We start from the raw sequence: 17,425 nt of genomic DNA on the forward strand, positions 1-17,425 counted from the left end.
ACGGTCCCTACTTCCAGGTTGTGAGGACCAGGAAAAGTACATCTAAATCACCTGATGCCTAACAGATGCCAAGACGGCTACACTAATAACCATTTGTTTCACAGGCCCAGGCCGGACAGGTGGCATAACTTGAGAAATGCCACTTCCAGGCGTCAGTTTAAAAAGAAATGTCTCTATGTTGCTATTAATTATTGGGTCCCTTTTGAAATTCCTCAAGTGCCAGGAAGCGGCAGGAGAGGTTTCAGTACTTTTTAACTCCAATGGATTCATGAAAATTATAACCCCTTGTTAATTGCCATTTGCTTCAGACATTCCTGCCACAGTGGATCAAGCTGTGCTTAAGGATCTACTTTCAGACTGTGTTGATATCAATAGCAGGTCAACGGCTGAACTACATTAGAGAGCATCTGAATGACACAGGTTGGGACACCTGAGTGGCTCGGTGGTTGAGCTTCTGCCTTTGGCTCGGGGCGTGATTTCCGGATCCAGGATCGAGTCCCACATCGGGCTCCCTGTGGGGAGCCTGCTTCTCCCTCTGCCTGTGCCTGTGTCTCTTATGAATAAATAAAATCTTAAAAAAAAAAAATGAATGGCACAGGTTTCACAGAACATTAGGAGCCTGCTTGGTGTAATATTTGGGGGTAGGGGGGTGAAGAGAGTGCAAAAACCCCATCCCCTGCCCTGAAGGAGTCTCTCTCTATAGAGAAGACAGGATTTGCAGCAAGGGATATGCAAAAAATTCACTGAAAGATCACATCACATCTTATTTTCAGTTCCTAGCAATCACAAGATTTGGCGGCCAAAGCTTGTAAGACGCTATTTTGGCAGAGCCAATCGCGCATACACGGGGGGGGGGGGGGTCCCCTACTTGTGGATTGTATTAACTAACACCTTTCTGATTTCAGCTGTGCCAAGCCTGCTCCGGCGTTTGGTTTTCACCCTCATGCTGGTCTCCTCCTTGGAGGAAGGTGGCTTCAAGACTCGGGCGGGAGTTACTGGAGAACAGAAAGCTAGGGGAAGAGTAGGGGGGAATAGAAAAAGACAAAGGGGGGAATCCCTGGGTGGCTCAGCGGTTTGGCACCTGCCTTCGGCTCAGGGCGTGATCCTGGAGTCCTGGGATCGAGTCCCACGTCGGGCTCCCTGCATGGAGCCTGCTTCTCCCTCTGCCTCTCTCTCTCTCTCTCTCTGTCTGTGTCTCTCATGAATAAATAAATAAAATATTAAAAAAAAAAAAAGACAAAGGGTACAGATGCAAAAACAGAGTACTTTGTCCTAGCAAGGAAGCCCTGCCTGCGTCTCACTGGCCCGAGCTGTGAGGCCCGGCTGCTCGGCTGCTCGTTGGTGGCTGGGGGCCAGGACCTCCCAGCCTCTACCTTAGAGGCCGGCAAGAGGCAAGTACACGAGTACACGATCATAGCTCTGCGATACGGAGCAATCATCCGCCCAGGGGCCCAACCAAGAGTTTTCAATGTTTTATTTTACCAACTAGGCACAACCACAACCACCAACTCTCCCCTCCACCAGCATTTCATAGAAGATTTTAACACTGCGAAAGGAGGAACAATTTCAGCATAATGATGTGTTCTCCTCACTGCATCCATTTAGTTAGACGACAAACTTTCCACGTGGTCCACTTCTGCCCAACACGTGCAGGGGCACGTACACCGCAGCACCAAAGAGCCCACCTCTGGCTTGGGGAGCCCCAACACAAATAACTTTTTCCTGACACATTCATATACATGACTGTGGCATACATTCTGGTGGAAATTAAGTCTTTTTCCAGACTTTTACAAGCTATCCTAAGTGCAGGGGTATATTACTAGGCCAAACTGAGGCATCTGTTTCTGCTTCAGATCGGGATGAATATTCTATTAACAGAAACCGGGTTGGGATGGAGGTTCAACTCCTGAATGAGAAGTAGGAGCTGAAGTGGGATGAGGGGAAACTTCCTGAGAAAGACACGTGCATCCGAAAGCTTCCACAAGAGCAGAGCCCTTGGGCGGACTCCTGACAGAAAGGGAAGACCCCGCTGGTCCTCGGTGCCAGGGAGCCCCCGACATGAAGCGTCTGGCTGAGGGTTCGACCTCCACAGGGCCAGGACTGCCAAGGAAAAACATGGCGGAGTGGCGGCTCCCAGGGGATGGTTGTCATTTTGCTTCTGAAAAAAGGTTACCTGGCCAGTCTCTTTCCTGTCTTTCCCCAAAGAAGATTCTACACCTTTCAAAAGAAATAATCCCATTTAATGGAAAAAAGCAAACATCACTTGGAAGAAGAAACAGACTTTCAATCTTTTGTCAGTGGTGCTGTAGGCCATTTCTCCACTGGATACATCTAGGTGGTTCAGTTACTGGTTGCAACCCTTCGTGGCAGTCTTCTGCCCATTTCCCTCAACCTCGGTGAGGTTCTGAATTGTCCTAAATGTAGGACCAGGCTAGTTGCGTGATTACACCCTTGGAGGATGTAAGTATGCATGAAGACAACAACCGCTGGGGCGCCTGGGTGGCTCAGTCAGTTGAGTGTCCGATTCTTGGTTTTGGCTCAGGTCATAATCTCGGGGTCGTGAGGTCGAGCCCCCAAGCCCAGCTCTGAGCTCAGTGTGGAGTCTGGTTGGGACCCTTTCTCGCTCCTTCTGCTCCTCCCCATCGGGCTTGCACTCCCTCTCTCTAAAACAAATACATCTTTAAAAAATAAAATATAAAATAAAATAAAATAAAATAAAATAAAATAAAATAATAATAAAACAATGACCACTTAGGACAAAAATTGGCAGACTTTCTGCAATGAGTCAACCATAAACACTTTAGGCCTGGTGGGCCATACCGTCTTTGTTGCAGCTACTGCACTCTGCTTTCATGGTGTGAGAAAGGAGCTGTAGACAATACATAAAATGAATGGGTGCAGTTACTTTCCAATAAAACTTTAATTATAGACACTGAGACGTGCGTTTCAAATAATTTCTCATGTTCTACAAAATACTACATTTCTTTTCCATTTTTTTTTTCAACCATTAAAATTGTAAAGACTATTTTTACCTCATGAGCCATGTAATAACTGGCATGTACTCAGGAGCAAACTTAAGAAAAACACACAAACCTACAGGAAGAAATTCAAATTTTTTTCAAGTCTTAAGAGTAAACAAACAGAAAGATATACCATGTTTTATCCTTTTACATTCTTTTTCATCACAATAAGTGTACTCTTTTACACCATCACCTGTTTCACCCATCCCCCACCCACCTTCCCTCTGTTAACCATCAGTTTGTTCTCTATAATTAAGAGTCTGATTCTTGGTTTGTCTCTTCTTTTTCCTTTGCTCATTTGTTTCTTAAATTTTACATATGAGTGAAATCATATGGTATTTGTCTTGCTCTGACGGACTTATTTTGCTTAGCATAGTACTCTCCAGCTCCATCCATGTCATTGCAAGTGGCAAGATCCCATTCTTTTTATGGCTGAGTAATATTCCATTATATGTGGATCTATACCACCTCTTCTTTACCCATTCATCTATTGATGGACACTTGGGCTGCTTCCATGGTTTGGCTATTAAAATGTTGCAATAAACACAGGGTTGTATGTGTCCTTTTGGATTAGTGTTTTTGTATTTTGGGGGTATACAGTAGTGTGATTCCTGGATCATAGGGTAGTTCTACTTTTAATTTTTTGAGGAACCTACATATGATTTCCCACAGTGGCTGCACCAATTTACATTCCTACCAACAGTGCAAAGTGGTTCATTTTTCTTCTTATCCTCACCAACATTTTTTTTTTAATTTTTATTTATGATAGTCACAGAGAGAGAGAGAGGCAGAGACACAGGCAGAGGGAGAAGCAGGCTCCATGCACCGGGAGCCCAATGTGGGATTCAATCCCGGGTCTCCAGGATCACGCCCCGGGCCAAAGGCAGGCACCAAACCACTGCGCCACCCAGGGATCCCCTGTTTTTTTTTATTTTAGCCATTCTGACAGGTGTGAGGTAATCTCTCCTTGTAGTTTTGATTTGTATTTCCCTGATGATGAGTGATGTGGAGCATCTTTCATATGTCTGTTGGCCATCTGGATGTCTTCTTTGAAGAAATGTCTGTCCATATCTTATGCTTATTTTTAATTGGATTATTTGGTTTTTGGGTACTGAGTTGTATCAGTTCTTTATATATTTTGGATATTAATCCTTTATGGGATATGTTATTTGCAAATATCTTCTCCCATTCCGTAGGCTGCCTTTTAGTTTTGTTGATTATTTCCCTTTTTGTGAAGAAGCTTTTAATTTTGATATAGTCCCAATAGTTTATTTTTGCTTTTGTTTCCCTTCTCTCAGGAGACATATCTAGAAAAATGTTGCTAGGTGGATGTCCGAGAATTACTGACTGTGCTCTTTTCAAGGGTTTTTTTATGGGTTCAGGTCTCACATTTAGGTTTTTAATCCATTTTGAGTTTCTTTTTGCATATGGTGAAAGAATGTGGTCCAGTTCCATTCTTTTACATGGGGCTGTCTAGTTTTCCCAATAGCATTTGTTGAAGAAAGTTTTTCCCATTGGATATTCATTCCTCCTTTGTGGAAGATTTTTGACCATATAATTATGGGTTTATTTCTGGGTTTTCTGTTCTATTCCATTGATCTGTCTGTTTTTCTGCTGGTACCATACTATTTTTACTACCTATATTACAAAGAAGTAGTACTTGATATCTGAGATTGTGACGCCTCCTGCTTTTTCTTTTTCAAGGTTGCTTTGGCTACTCGAGGTCTTTTGTGGTTCCATACAAATTCTAGAACTGTTTGTTCTAGTTCTGTGAAAAATGCTGTTGGTATTTTATTTATTTCAAAGATTTTATTTATTTTTATTTTGAGCGAGAGAGAGAACAAGCATGAGCCAGGGTGGGGGGCGTGCAGAGGAAGAAGCAGGCTCCCCACTGAGCAGAAAGCCCAACTTGGTGCCCAATCCTAGGACCCCAGGATAAGGATCTGAGCTGATGGCAGACACTTAAGCAGTTGATAAGCCATCCAGGTGCCTGCTATTGGTATTTTAATAGAGTTTGCATTAAATGTGTAGATTGATTTGGGTAGTACAGACATTTTAACGATATTTATTCTTTCAAATCATGAGCATGGAATGTCTTTCCTTTTTTTTTTTTTTTTTTTTTGCATCATCTTGAATTTCTTTCATCAGTGTTTTATAGTTTTCAGAATAGAGGTCTTTCACCTCTTTGGTTAAGTTTCTTCCTAGATATTTCATTGTTTGTAGTGCAATTATAAATGGGCTTTTCTTAATTTCACTTTTTGTTATTAGTGTATAGGAATGTAACAGGTTTCATTCAGTACACTGATTTTGTATCCTGGGACTGAATTCCTTTACCAGCTCAACACCATGTTCAACATCATAAAGATACCCATTGTTCCACAGTTCATTTTTTAAATGTATTATGATCAAATTAAAGTACCAACCAGATCATTTTTCTGGAATCACACAAGCTAATTCTAAAGTTCATATGATACGGCTAGTAATGTTGGTCTTACATATATTTCTACTTACCTTGTTTCTCTGTCTCAATTGCTGTACCTCCTGGCCCAGCCTCATAAACAGTCCCTTAATAAACACATATGGATGAACAAAGGAGCAGCAGAGCACTGCCTGGGTTGACTGATGGCTGTTTCTGAGTTGGTTGATTCCAACGTGCTCTTCTCTTCTCAAGCTCTGGGTGCATCTCTCAAGAGTGGTGGGTCAGTGGCGGTTGTGGCAGTGGCCACTGAGAGAACATATGTGAAGTGGCCATTGCTGTTCCTACTGTTGTCACAGCAATCGAGCTATGTGCATTGCTTGTTACAACAATATGGGTTGAAATTAATTGCCACTGGAAGGAAACATCTTTAAAAGGCTTACCCTGTGATTTTGCACTGAGACAAAAAGTTATCACATCCCTTCAAAAAAAAATGCTTATCGTGTCATGAAAGTCACAACAATAGAACAGCAAGTAATTAGTAAATTAGAGCAATTAGTAAAGCAAGTACTTGTCATTGCAGGAATGACAAATTCCATACTTTCTTGCCAAGCAACAACCACGAGCCTAAGAAATGAAGACACCCACAAAGAGGCTGAAGCTGCCTCATTGCAGGTTGCCCAGCAGAAGCCAAAGCCATGCAAACAATGGAGAAATCACAAAATTCATCAGAAGAGATGAAGATGGCAAGCCAGCAGAGACTTGTTGTGACTGCTCCATGTGCGATGCAGGAATATCGCTAAGCATGTGTCAGATTTCAATGGGCAGCTTATTTTCCTACTTCACATAAAATCATAGTGTCTCTTACGATTTTAGACAGCTGGAAATACAGCATGTGGTTTGCCTAACAGAAAATTCCCCCTCCTCTCCTCCACCACACCTTAGGGACAAGGGTGTCTATTTCCCACATTGCTTACTAATTTTTTAAGGAATCCTTAAAGTTCAATGGTTTGTTTGTTTCTTCACAAAGTGGGGGTAAGGGAGGAGAGGCTGATTTCACATGTCCCCATGTCAAACTGCCCGAACAGAGTGAACAGTGGCCACAAATGAAAACTTTATGGGCTCTCAACCAGGGAAGCTGGTTAAATCAAGTATGGTTATCCACCCACTGAAATACTATGCAGCTGTTAAAACGACTGGCGTGGCTTTGTAAGTACTGAAACACACGTATTACAAAAATATATTAAATAGGGCAGGAAAGGTAAGGTGCCTCTTGCTATGTGTAATGTGCACATTCACTACAGAAAGGAAGTCGGGGAGACCTCTAGCAAGTAAGGCTTTCTTCCAATGGTCAAGATCTAAGATAAGGTTGGGACCTCATCCTTCTCTTAGCCATATGCAATGATCACACAGCCCGCAAATGGCAGAGCTGGGGTTCAAATCCAGGCAATCTGGGTCCAGGGTCATTGCTCTCAAGCACTATGCCCTGTTAGTGAGAGCATTTCCCTCAGGGTTGAGGCGGGGATATGGAAGCAACAGTAGTAGGACAACCACCACCCAGTGTACATATACTCCTTTGAATTTTTGTCAGGTGTGCATTACTAATTTTTAAGATAAATTTTAAAAATTATATACTGAAAATATCTTGTTGGGAAACCATGGGTGCTGGAAAAAGTAAGGTGAAACCAGACAGTGAAATATGGAGTGTGAAACCAAATGCTTGGGTTCAGGACTGGCAAAGTCCCTCAATGTACCTAAACGTGGGCAGTCTGAATGGCTCTGAGAAAGTTCAGAAATGTGGAATAGCTTCCTCTCCGCTGGCCTCACTCTAATTTGACAGGCCTTGCAAGATGAAAGGATCGGAGCATAAGGAGGGTGAAAAACATGAGATTTTGGAGTCATGAACCCCTGATTCTCATTCTGACCTTGCCCCTTTCAAAGGATCCCAGGGCAAGTTGCCTTCCTTTACTTTAGCTATCTGTAAAATGGGGCTAATATTATACATCTCATAGGGCTGATGGGAAGGTTAAAAGAGGTGACACAAGCTAAGGATAAGAGGGGCATAAAGCAAGTGCTCAATTAGTGCTTGCTATTATTATTCTGTTATTGACCAGGATTGAAACCTCAACTTTGATTCTGGTGAAACTGTTGTCTTCCCCAGAACAATACATATGTTCCTCTCCATGTTTCTCCTTAAAAGAAATGTCAGATCCTGGGCGGCTCAGTTGGTTAAGCATCTGACTCTTGACTCTGGCTCAGGTCATGATCTCCCGGTCCTGATCAAGACCCAGATCAGGCTCTGCGCTCAGCAGGGAGTCTGCTTGAGAATTCTCTCTCCCTCTGCCCCTCCAACTCATGCGCTGTAATAAATAAAAAAGAATTTCTTAAAATATCAGATCCTGATCTATTCCCCTAATTACACTGAATGCCCAGAGTCCTGCCAGGTAGATACTCTTATTTCCCCACTTCAAAAATGAGAACACTAAGGCTCAAAGAAATACTATAGCTTACCCAAGGTGGTCCCGCTGGGGAAGGCAAACCACACTTACCATCATCACTGCAACTCCTATGCCCTTCTGTTCTGCCCATGACACCTGCTACCTCCCTGCTCATCTCTCAAGGCCGAATCTGAGAAGCCTTTCCAGACAGCCACAGCTGCACTCAAGTGAGGTCTCTCCTGTGCATCTTTTCGTCACAGACCACCTTTAGTTAAAAACTTGCATTGCTTCTTGTTCTCCAAAGGTGACTGAATTCCTCTAAGATAGGAAATACATCTATTCTTTTAGCTCCCTCGAATACACAACTCCTACAAGTTGCTATCCAATTTAATTTTAGGTATATCCAGTCAAGGTGAAAAGTGGGAGACTATGTATTCCTAAATGCACATGGCAATTGTTACACCATCAACTAAGCTTACCCTTTCATGCTGTAGCATTACAAGAATTGCAAAGAAAAATATCCGAAATGAAGATAGCCCAATACTGACCACTAACCCTCAAATTCTCAGCAAATATATGCAGCATTAACACTTGCAAGCCCATTCAACTGCATTTCTTGATGCAATTATCAAGTCCTATCATACCACATTAAAGCAGATTTTGCTGGTTTGACTATACGTCCCACTTAAAGAAACACTTGCCCACTATCAGGAGAAGGTGTGTTGTGCTTTTCTATAGGCCAGGGAAGGCTGATCCTACAGACCTAAGTCTTCTGTTATTGGGACACTCATTTGCTGGTGATTCAGTCTACCTGCCTGTGGATTTCCTGTCAAGGGCATCCAACTGTGAGTACTGCTCTCAATTCCATAAACCTAGCAGCAAAGAAAGACTTCAGGGATCAATTTACAACCCTTCAATTGGGAAGAAAGGAACTGTAGGATTAGTAAATTTAGGAATCACAAAATGAATTGTGTAGACAGTATCCAAAGTCCACCTGATTTCAACTATTAACCACTTACCAAGTATAGGACTAGCTTGTCGAAGTAGAAAAATTAGTAAAATAGTGGAGTGGGTAGACTGGGAAACAGGGAATTGCCAGCATTTGTGTCACATTAGTTTAAAAATCCATTGCCTTTGGGAAGAAAAAGCCTGTTAAGTTTACAAATCCAACTAACCACAAACTGTACTGCTGAATTCTGAACTTAAAAAAAAGTCTGTTGCTCTAAAACAGAACACAACAGGAAACAGTATTCTAGACAGGCAAGTGGCCAAAGTTGGTGCATCTTCTTCCTATTTAGTGCAATAATCAGACTTCGTATCATTATCCCAGAACTCTGCACTACCAATCCCATTTACTGAATAATAAAGTTGACTGGGGATAAATTACAGATCAAATATGAAGAAACTGCAACTCAAGAATATTTAAATTCAAACGCATGCTAATTAGTACTATCTTCTGAATCAAAGCCTCAAGTGTCACCTACTGTGCAAAATACATAAAGAAACAAGAATCCAGTATTCTGAGAAAACAATCCATTCTCTCCATTTTAGGGCAATTCTGCACTTCTAATGATGTAGTCGTCTAAAGGAAACATTTCTAAAATGAGCCTAATACAAATGTTGTAGATCTGTGCATGCAAATTAGTGCCAAATTATGCCAAGAGAATTTTTTACAAGGTAAATCAGGATTTTGTCAGATACCAGGTTTGAGTTGTCCATTCAAACCAGCTGTACCCTCCCTGTGGAAATACCATCATCATTTAAACAGCTGCAATAAAACAAAACATTCTTTTTCCCTTATAGACCAGGAAATGCTTATGGATCCTAAACCATCTGAAGTGACTGGGGAAGAGGAGCTGGGAGAGAAGAGGTGTGAACTATTATGGTAAATAAAGTAATTCCACACATAAAGATATTCTTCTAATTTAGATTTTATTGCATTATGAAAATAATACATTTGGCAAAGTAATCTAGGCTCCAAATTGAAATAAAATTCTGAAGAAAGTGTACTGATTATTTTGTAAATGTGAAATATTAGATGTATCCTAACCAATACATACTAGCATTCTTATTAGGCCAATAATCCAATAAACCTAATATAAGAATTCCACATAAAATCACAAGGTGTTTTTGCATTCATCCATTGTATGATTAGCACAAATCTCGAGAGAACTGAGCTTCATTTGATCAAAACCCATGTCATTAAGAAACTCCTGTTCAGAAGACAATTTGAAACACTAGCCAAAATTTTTATTTCCTTTGGTTCTACAAGTTGCATTTTCATCCTTATCACGTTACATTTCTCATAATCAAACATTGTAGCAGCTACAGGTTCTGCCCAGTACCTTTATAAGTAAACTAGTATATTACATTTACATTATTTGAAAAATTACTGATTTTACAAATGCAAAAATGCATAAATACATGCCTATCTACACCGGCAAAACAAAGTACTCTGAACCTCCATGCTTCAGGCTGCACCTTCTGGCACAGGAATTCTGGGATGCCTTTCCAAGCCAAAGGGTTATGGCTCCTGATGGGGAATTCCACTCCTCTGTCCACACTGCTGAAAGGCGAAGTTACAATAAACCCTAACTAGGTTAAATTTACCTAATCAACATTTAAAATAGGACATTTTCCACTACTCATTTCTGTTCTGCTACATTTTCAGAACTGAATAGATTTTTAAATGTACTAGGATAAGGTTTTCTTTTTTTAAAAAGGGAAAAGTGCTAAAAACATATTACATATATTCTGTATCCTCATCAGCATTTCCTCTTTTTACATGTTGGGTTCAGAGTCTAAATTCTAACAGGTAAACAAACTGCTCAAGGCCAAAAAAAAAAAAAAAAAAAAAAATTAAATCACTGAGGTCTTGCTTCTTCATTTAGATCTTTTAATAGGACTTTGCTGATATGTTAAGAAAATGTGCCTAAAATTAGCCTTTAAAAAATCCACATCCGTATCAGTTACTATTAGAACTGACGTTTCCATCAAGCAAAGTCTGTGTAAGTGCACCTATGCATACTTGCGGAAATCTACTTCCAAATGGGCATCAGTATCTTAAACCAGCTGAACAAGGTTTCCCAGTTTAACTACAGAAGTATCTCACCTATCCTAAAGGAGATATCCATGAGCATTCTACAATTATCTGTATAAACAGCAACAAGTTCGATCTATGATCAACATATGAATATCTAATAAATATTAAAACTATTAAACTATAGATTAAAATGCAGATCTCTCATAGAGTTAAGTGATGGCATTTTGGTACATTCACCATTATTGTACTTTATTTAATAAAGAAATACATTTGCCCTTGCAAAAATAGCAATTGCAAGTTTACAAATAAAACCACAGACCTCAAAGTCATGACGCTAAATCTTCAACTTATAACCAACAGAAGTAAATTGATTTGTTTACAAATGGTCCATGGCACAATCAAAACAAAAAAAATATCAAAAGGTCACAGGATCTTAAAGAATATGTTTATTGACAATAATTTCATAAATATTCTAAAGAAAATTTCAAAATTTCTAAACTTAAAATGTTTAAAATCTGTTCTCATTGGCAAAATATCCCTCAACAAAATAACAGGTCAATAGGTCACTACAAATGAATGTCACATTTAAAATTTGCTTCATTTTAACATTTTTGCAAAAAAAATTTTTTGAATTTACAATGTGTGATTTTTCTCCCCTCCTGGGTACAATAAATCGATATTCAGTTTTTACTTCAACTACTAGACATATTCTTAAATATTTCATTTAGCTGCTGTGAACCTGACAGTCAAGTCAGTCAGTAGTATATTACCCTATAAACATAAACGGAGCCAAATTATTTTGGTAATTTTAGTCATAGCAATTTAAGTAGTCAAAATGCAAAAGCTGTGGTCACCACCCACATCACCCCAAAGATTATGATACAGTGTCAGAAATTGTTTGCATCAGTTTTATAAGTTCATCTGCGTACTTCAGGTATCTGAAACTAAAAAAGGGATTCTTTTGTATTTTGATAAAAATGTACTCGAATATTTCATAACATTAATATTTATTGCTTTATATGAATACTGTATTGAAAGCCCAAGCATTCAGTTTACACACAGAAATTATACAATTATATACCGCTTCACAAAGGCAGTGAACACATTACAGTCTACAAAATCTACTTTACAGAAATTTAAAAATTCTAAATATCAAAAGGTACAGCTGAAGAAACAGGTATAAATTTGGCAGCCAGTAATTTTGACAGGGAAGTTGCAGCTTGCATGACTTTAAATATGTGAATTTGAAAATATTGAGTTTAGAGTAATCATTGTGCTTTGTGTTAATCTGAAAAATATAACACTGGCTGTCGAAGAAGCATGTTCAAAAATATTTAATTCACTTCAAAATGTCATACAAATTACGGTGGTTTCTATGCACCCCTAAAGCTTCAGTCATTTAGCTCCAGTACATTACTATAGTAATATATTAATTCTTCCAGTACAGTGGGGTTTCATACCATTGACATTTGCATACTCTAGAATAATTTAGAAAGAAATGTGTAATATTCACAATGTTCAGAAAAGCAAGCAAAAGGTCAAGGAACCTGCCGGGTTCTTCTGAGATGGTCTCATGTCAGCATTCATTCTACAAAATAGTAAGCTAATGTTTGAACACAGTTTCCAAGATAAAGCATATTTTCTCATAAATAATGAAGTCTTTTTCTCAGGCACCTCAGAAGTATACAAAAGAATTTTAGTTTGAACAGATCTCTTGGAATGTGTTTAACCTGGTATTTCAACAGACTTATTTCCAGGGTTTCACAAGGGCCAGATTTTATTTGAATTACTCAGAAGAGAAACTGAAACTGTCTTCTGAAAGAGGTGAACTCAATCATTACCAATAGAAAAAGTATCCACTGTATTCATCTCTTATAGAAACAGAAAAATATAACATTTCCCCCCTTAGAATAATATATATATATGTATGTATATATGACTTAAAGTTCCATTGTACATAGTCAAACAATAAAATCTGGAAACCAGCATGAAACCCTATAATTCACATGTTAAAATGTTGAAACTATGACCAAAATATGAAAACTGCTAGAGTTGTCAGAAAGAGACAGACAAAAGATTTCTTGCATATGTATAAACTAAATGTGATAATCTCCAAAAGGTTTTCAAAATTATAATTATTACCTTCCAGTTTAAAAACTTTAATTCTTAAAAAAAAAAAAAAAAATCTATACACAAACCACTGATTTGACCAGACCGAAAAAAAGTCAGCGGTACGCAGGACCCAGAGGAGCTGATATTCACAGTTCTTACATGTACAACTCTTTCAGGATTTATCCCATAAAGTACTTTATTTTACAACCTGCTTCTCTTGTAAAACTAAAGGTCCACTTTATTACATAAAAGTTTTATACAGTGTAAAACCAGAACTGTATGTAAAATACTGCATCTACGTGTTTCTAAATAGTTAGTCTTGTTCCATTGGTTCATCTGTGACTTCTGTGGCTTCGTCGTCATTTTCCATGGATGACTCTGAGAGAATCTCTCCAGTTTTACTGGAGTTGGATCCTAATTCTTCTGTCTCATGGCAATCAGAACCACTACTTACAGGGCCTGTATTTTCACTACCTTCAGAATGTAAATCTTTCTCAGCTTGAGTCAGATCAGATTCCTCCATTTGATTATTTTCCTCAGAAGTCTCTTCATTCACAGTTAAGGCATCATCAGATTCTTTTTCTTGATTTTTTCTTTCTGGGATCATTTCTCTTGATGTCATAAAAGACTCTAAAAATAAGCAAATGTTGTTGTAGTTAAATTTTATTTTCAAAATACCTCCACAGTTAAGTTTCATGAATTCTGATATTCTACAGTTCAAATCATATCCCCTGAAACTCAGCAGCAACTACATACAGGTGGGAGAAAAGCCCAACATCAGCATTAAAAGGAGTTCCATTATGTTAAATTCTTTCACGCAAAATGAAGTACAAGAATTTGAGGATCTCCTTACTCCACCCTTTTACAGATGGTCTCTAAATACCTTCTTCTTCCTCTTCTTCCTCTTCTTCATCCTCTTCTGTACAGTGCTGTCTGGTACAACTACTTTCCTTGTCTTTATCCTGAGATGATGATGATGCTTCTGTTTCTTCTACCATAACTGAAGCAATTTCACTGGAAGATGTTTGACTGGCTGTCTCTCTGACTTCACTTTCTTTGTCAAACCTGAGTCTTTTTACCTCATGCCCCTCGGCCTCCACAGCATCTTCATCTGGATGTTTATTTTTTATAGGGCTCACTGAGGAACCTTCGGATTCAGATGTCGCAGAGTCACTGTAAATGTTTTTTTAAAGTGTCATTAATAATATTGTTTTCTTCATCTTCCACATTCTCATTTTTAAGGTCTAATAATTTTTAAAATTTTTATTTCAGTGTCAAAGTTAAATTATAACATCTGGGCAGAGAAAAACACAAGAGAATAATTTCTTTTTTTTTTTACATTGTTACATATATTTTTTAATTTATTTTTTTTTAATTAGAGTTCAATTTAAGAGAATAATTTCAAGGGGACCTAAACTTCTCATGAATATTTCCCACTAAAGCTAGTCAACAAATTATAGGACATTTCTGTTCAATTCTCCAGTTAAATGTCTTCCTGTAAGAGAACTCCAAGTGTTCCAGATGGACATACTCATTAAAACCGCTCACTGCTCTCCTTAATGTGATGCAGAAAATTTGAGATGGGATATAAATAAAGTTTCCTTTAATGATTTACAATGAGAAAAAACTCAAAAAATTTTCAACTCATGTATAAATCTTTTCTCTTTTCAGGTTCCTTTCAAAACTAAAAATCATCATAACTTATAACCACTTTATTTTCTTAAGATCCTGTTTATAATAGGATCCCTCCCACATTAGCAGTTTTAAGACATTTCCATGAACATGTTCATATGCTAATATGCCGAAAAGGTCCAAAAGACAGACAGCTCCTAATACCACACACTAAAACCTTGCTGAGTTTCCTTAAAACAATACTATGTATTGAATAATGAGTACTGAAAACAATCGATAAATGTCAACCTATTTTGAAAACATTTCTTGTTTTTAAATATAAATCACATACAAACCTGTGACTTTTGTCCTCATTTTGCTGTAAGTTTGACTCTTTGCTGTCTGTGCTCTCAGGCAAGCCATTTGTTGTCATGGGGACTGACAAAGAAACCTTTGGTCGATTAAGTGGCCTGGGTGTTCCAGGTCCATTTATATTAGACCTAGGGTTAAGATAAATGAACATCATTTTCCTATTTTGGTTAAGAAGTCACCCTCCCAAGGTTTGCTTATGTGAACACATCACGGAAGTATTTACTCTAAATTGGACTTTCAGGTTTATGGGCTGTAAAATTGTTTAGTATACATTATATCTTCCATAAAATGCCCAACTTTATTTAAGAAAGTATACTGAACCTGCTTCTCAAAATTAGGAAAATGCAAACTCTCTGGATATTAAAATCAGTAATCTCACCGTTCAGTGTAACTTGGTGAATTTCCAGGAAACATAACACCATTCATTCGATTTAAACTATTGGAATTGTTTTTCCTATGAGAAAAGAAGAAAACACCATTATAGTTTGTTTAGTTTTTTTTTTTTTTTTTTTAACCAAAAGAACCATAGGCCTAAAAGATCTTTTGTATGATCTCACGGTCACAGAACCAAACAGAATTCTGTGACACAGAATTATGGGATTACCTTAATCTCATTTAACCCAAGTATATTCTTGTGAGAGTTCTAAAAACAAACTCAGTTATTGTCTATGAAATCACAGAAATTTTATAAACCCAGTGTTTCTCAACAGTTGACAACTTTCTCCTTTCACCTCCCCTTCACCTAGCCCACAGTCCCACAGGATTTTGGCAATATGAGAAGACATTTTTTAGGGAAAGAGGGGTACACTACTGGTATCCAGTAGGTAGAAGCCAAGGACATTGTTAAACCTGCGGTAATTCCCATGGTAACCACTCAAAAGAAAACATCAACAGTGCCAAGGACTGTGTCTTAAATCAATACATTAATTTGCTATATAAATCTTGACAACTGGAAATACTTTTCCATCACAAAGAGGAAAGTCATCAAGTAGCCATTCCAGACCTAGGACTTAAGACCTAGAGATGCCATGGTAAGGTATTTAGGATGGGATCTCAGGGCCCTGAGTACCAAGACAGTATATAAATCCACAAATGTTAAGATTATAGTAAACCAACAAATCACTTTAATCCAAATCTCTTCACTAGAAAGACATAAAGGTCATATCATTGGTAATATTCTACTTGAGGGACTGGGGAGTAGGTTTACAAGTATTTATAGATGTCATCCTGCTTCCTTCCATATAAAATAAATGTAACCTAATTTTAAAGACATATTAGAAATGATATATTAATTAGTATATACAGAAATGCAAAAATCTCTATACTTACTCTGAAGAAGGATAAACACAGCTAACAACCATCACATTCTGCAATAACAAAAATTGATGCTTTAATATGAGAAGCACTATGACAAAGTTTAATCATTTGTTTTTAAGCGCTCAGAATCCTGGCAGATGAAGCTCCTATCTACTCCAATTTTCACTAATACAAGAAATTAAATGGTTAAAAACGAACTTTTAAAATCAAACAGAAACTAAAACAGTAACAGACTATATCTAATAACCTACTAAACCATTTGCTCCTTTTGCTAGTATTATTTTAACTCAACTCTAGCTACTTTGAAGCCCTGACATTATATATCAGATGTAATTCTGTGGAACCACACTCTTATTTGAAATCAAAATCACGCTGAGGTATTTAGAGAATAAAGTATTTAGGCCAAGTATAATGAATTTCCTTAAAAAGCAGTACCCAATCAAAAACTTGATGTGTAGTTGCATCATACACCCCAAAAAAGAGGCTCAGACCTTTTTAATAATATAATCTTCCAAAGAGTACCAACTTTATTAACAGTCAATATTCATTAAAAATGTAGTATGAGTCAGAGTTAAATGTTTTACATTTGATCCCTTCCACAGCCTGATTATTATCCATACTTTAAACCACGACTTAGGTTATGTAGCTGATCCATGGTCACCTAACTATGAAACATTGAAACCCTGATTTGGTGAGAGGGTCACTCTTGGTACAACTACTTTACCCCTTCATTCAAATTATTGAATTCTAATTATTCTTCACTCTAATTATTAAGAGTCCAATAAGCGGAAATAAGTACTGATGACTAATCATCTCAGTTTCTGGCCCTTCAGGAATCTTATTAAATCAAGGGCATGGTAGCTCAACCAAACTAATCTAGTAAGGCCCTAGTATCTATTGTAAACATTAAGTAATGGTTTTGGATTCTTGCTTCAAGACAAAAATACACTGAGTTTGAATTAGAACCATAAAATGAACACTGGCCTATGTTTTAGGATCAATCAAAGAGGGAATTAGCCACCCACTGGTCTAATCTTGGTTCCCACAGGGCTCCTTCATTGGTTCTTTACTCCAGACATGTAAATTTCCTACTTTT

At 38.0% G+C, this 17,425-nt stretch overlaps 1 protein-coding gene across 6 annotated transcripts in view; it reads right to left on the reverse strand.

The window, feature by feature from the left end:
- Positions 1-9,787: 9,787 nt before the first annotated feature.
- The window catches only part of PPP4R2 (protein phosphatase 4 regulatory subunit 2), a 52,411-nt gene continuing 44,773 nt past the window's right edge, over positions 9,788-17,425 (reverse strand). For all 6 annotated transcript variants that reach the window (XM_077858055.1, XM_077858060.1, XM_077858058.1 and 3 more), the window contains 5 exons: positions 16,342-16,379; positions 15,392-15,466; positions 14,997-15,140; positions 13,913-14,202; positions 9,788-13,659 (listed from right to left, as the gene is read on the reverse strand). In XM_077858055.1, the coding sequence (XP_077714181.1) occupies positions 13,343-13,659; positions 13,913-14,202; positions 14,997-15,140; positions 15,392-15,466; positions 16,342-16,379 (864 nt within the window). In that variant the 3' untranslated portion in view covers positions 9,788-13,342. The remainder of the gene's footprint in view (positions 13,660-13,912; positions 14,203-14,996; positions 15,141-15,391; positions 15,467-16,341; positions 16,380-17,425) is intronic.

The sequence above is a fragment of the Canis aureus genome, chromosome 19 (genome assembly GCF_053574225.1).
Source record: "Canis aureus isolate CA01 chromosome 19, VMU_Caureus_v.1.0, whole genome shotgun sequence".
NCBI lineage: Eukaryota > Metazoa > Chordata > Mammalia > Carnivora > Canidae > Canis > Canis aureus.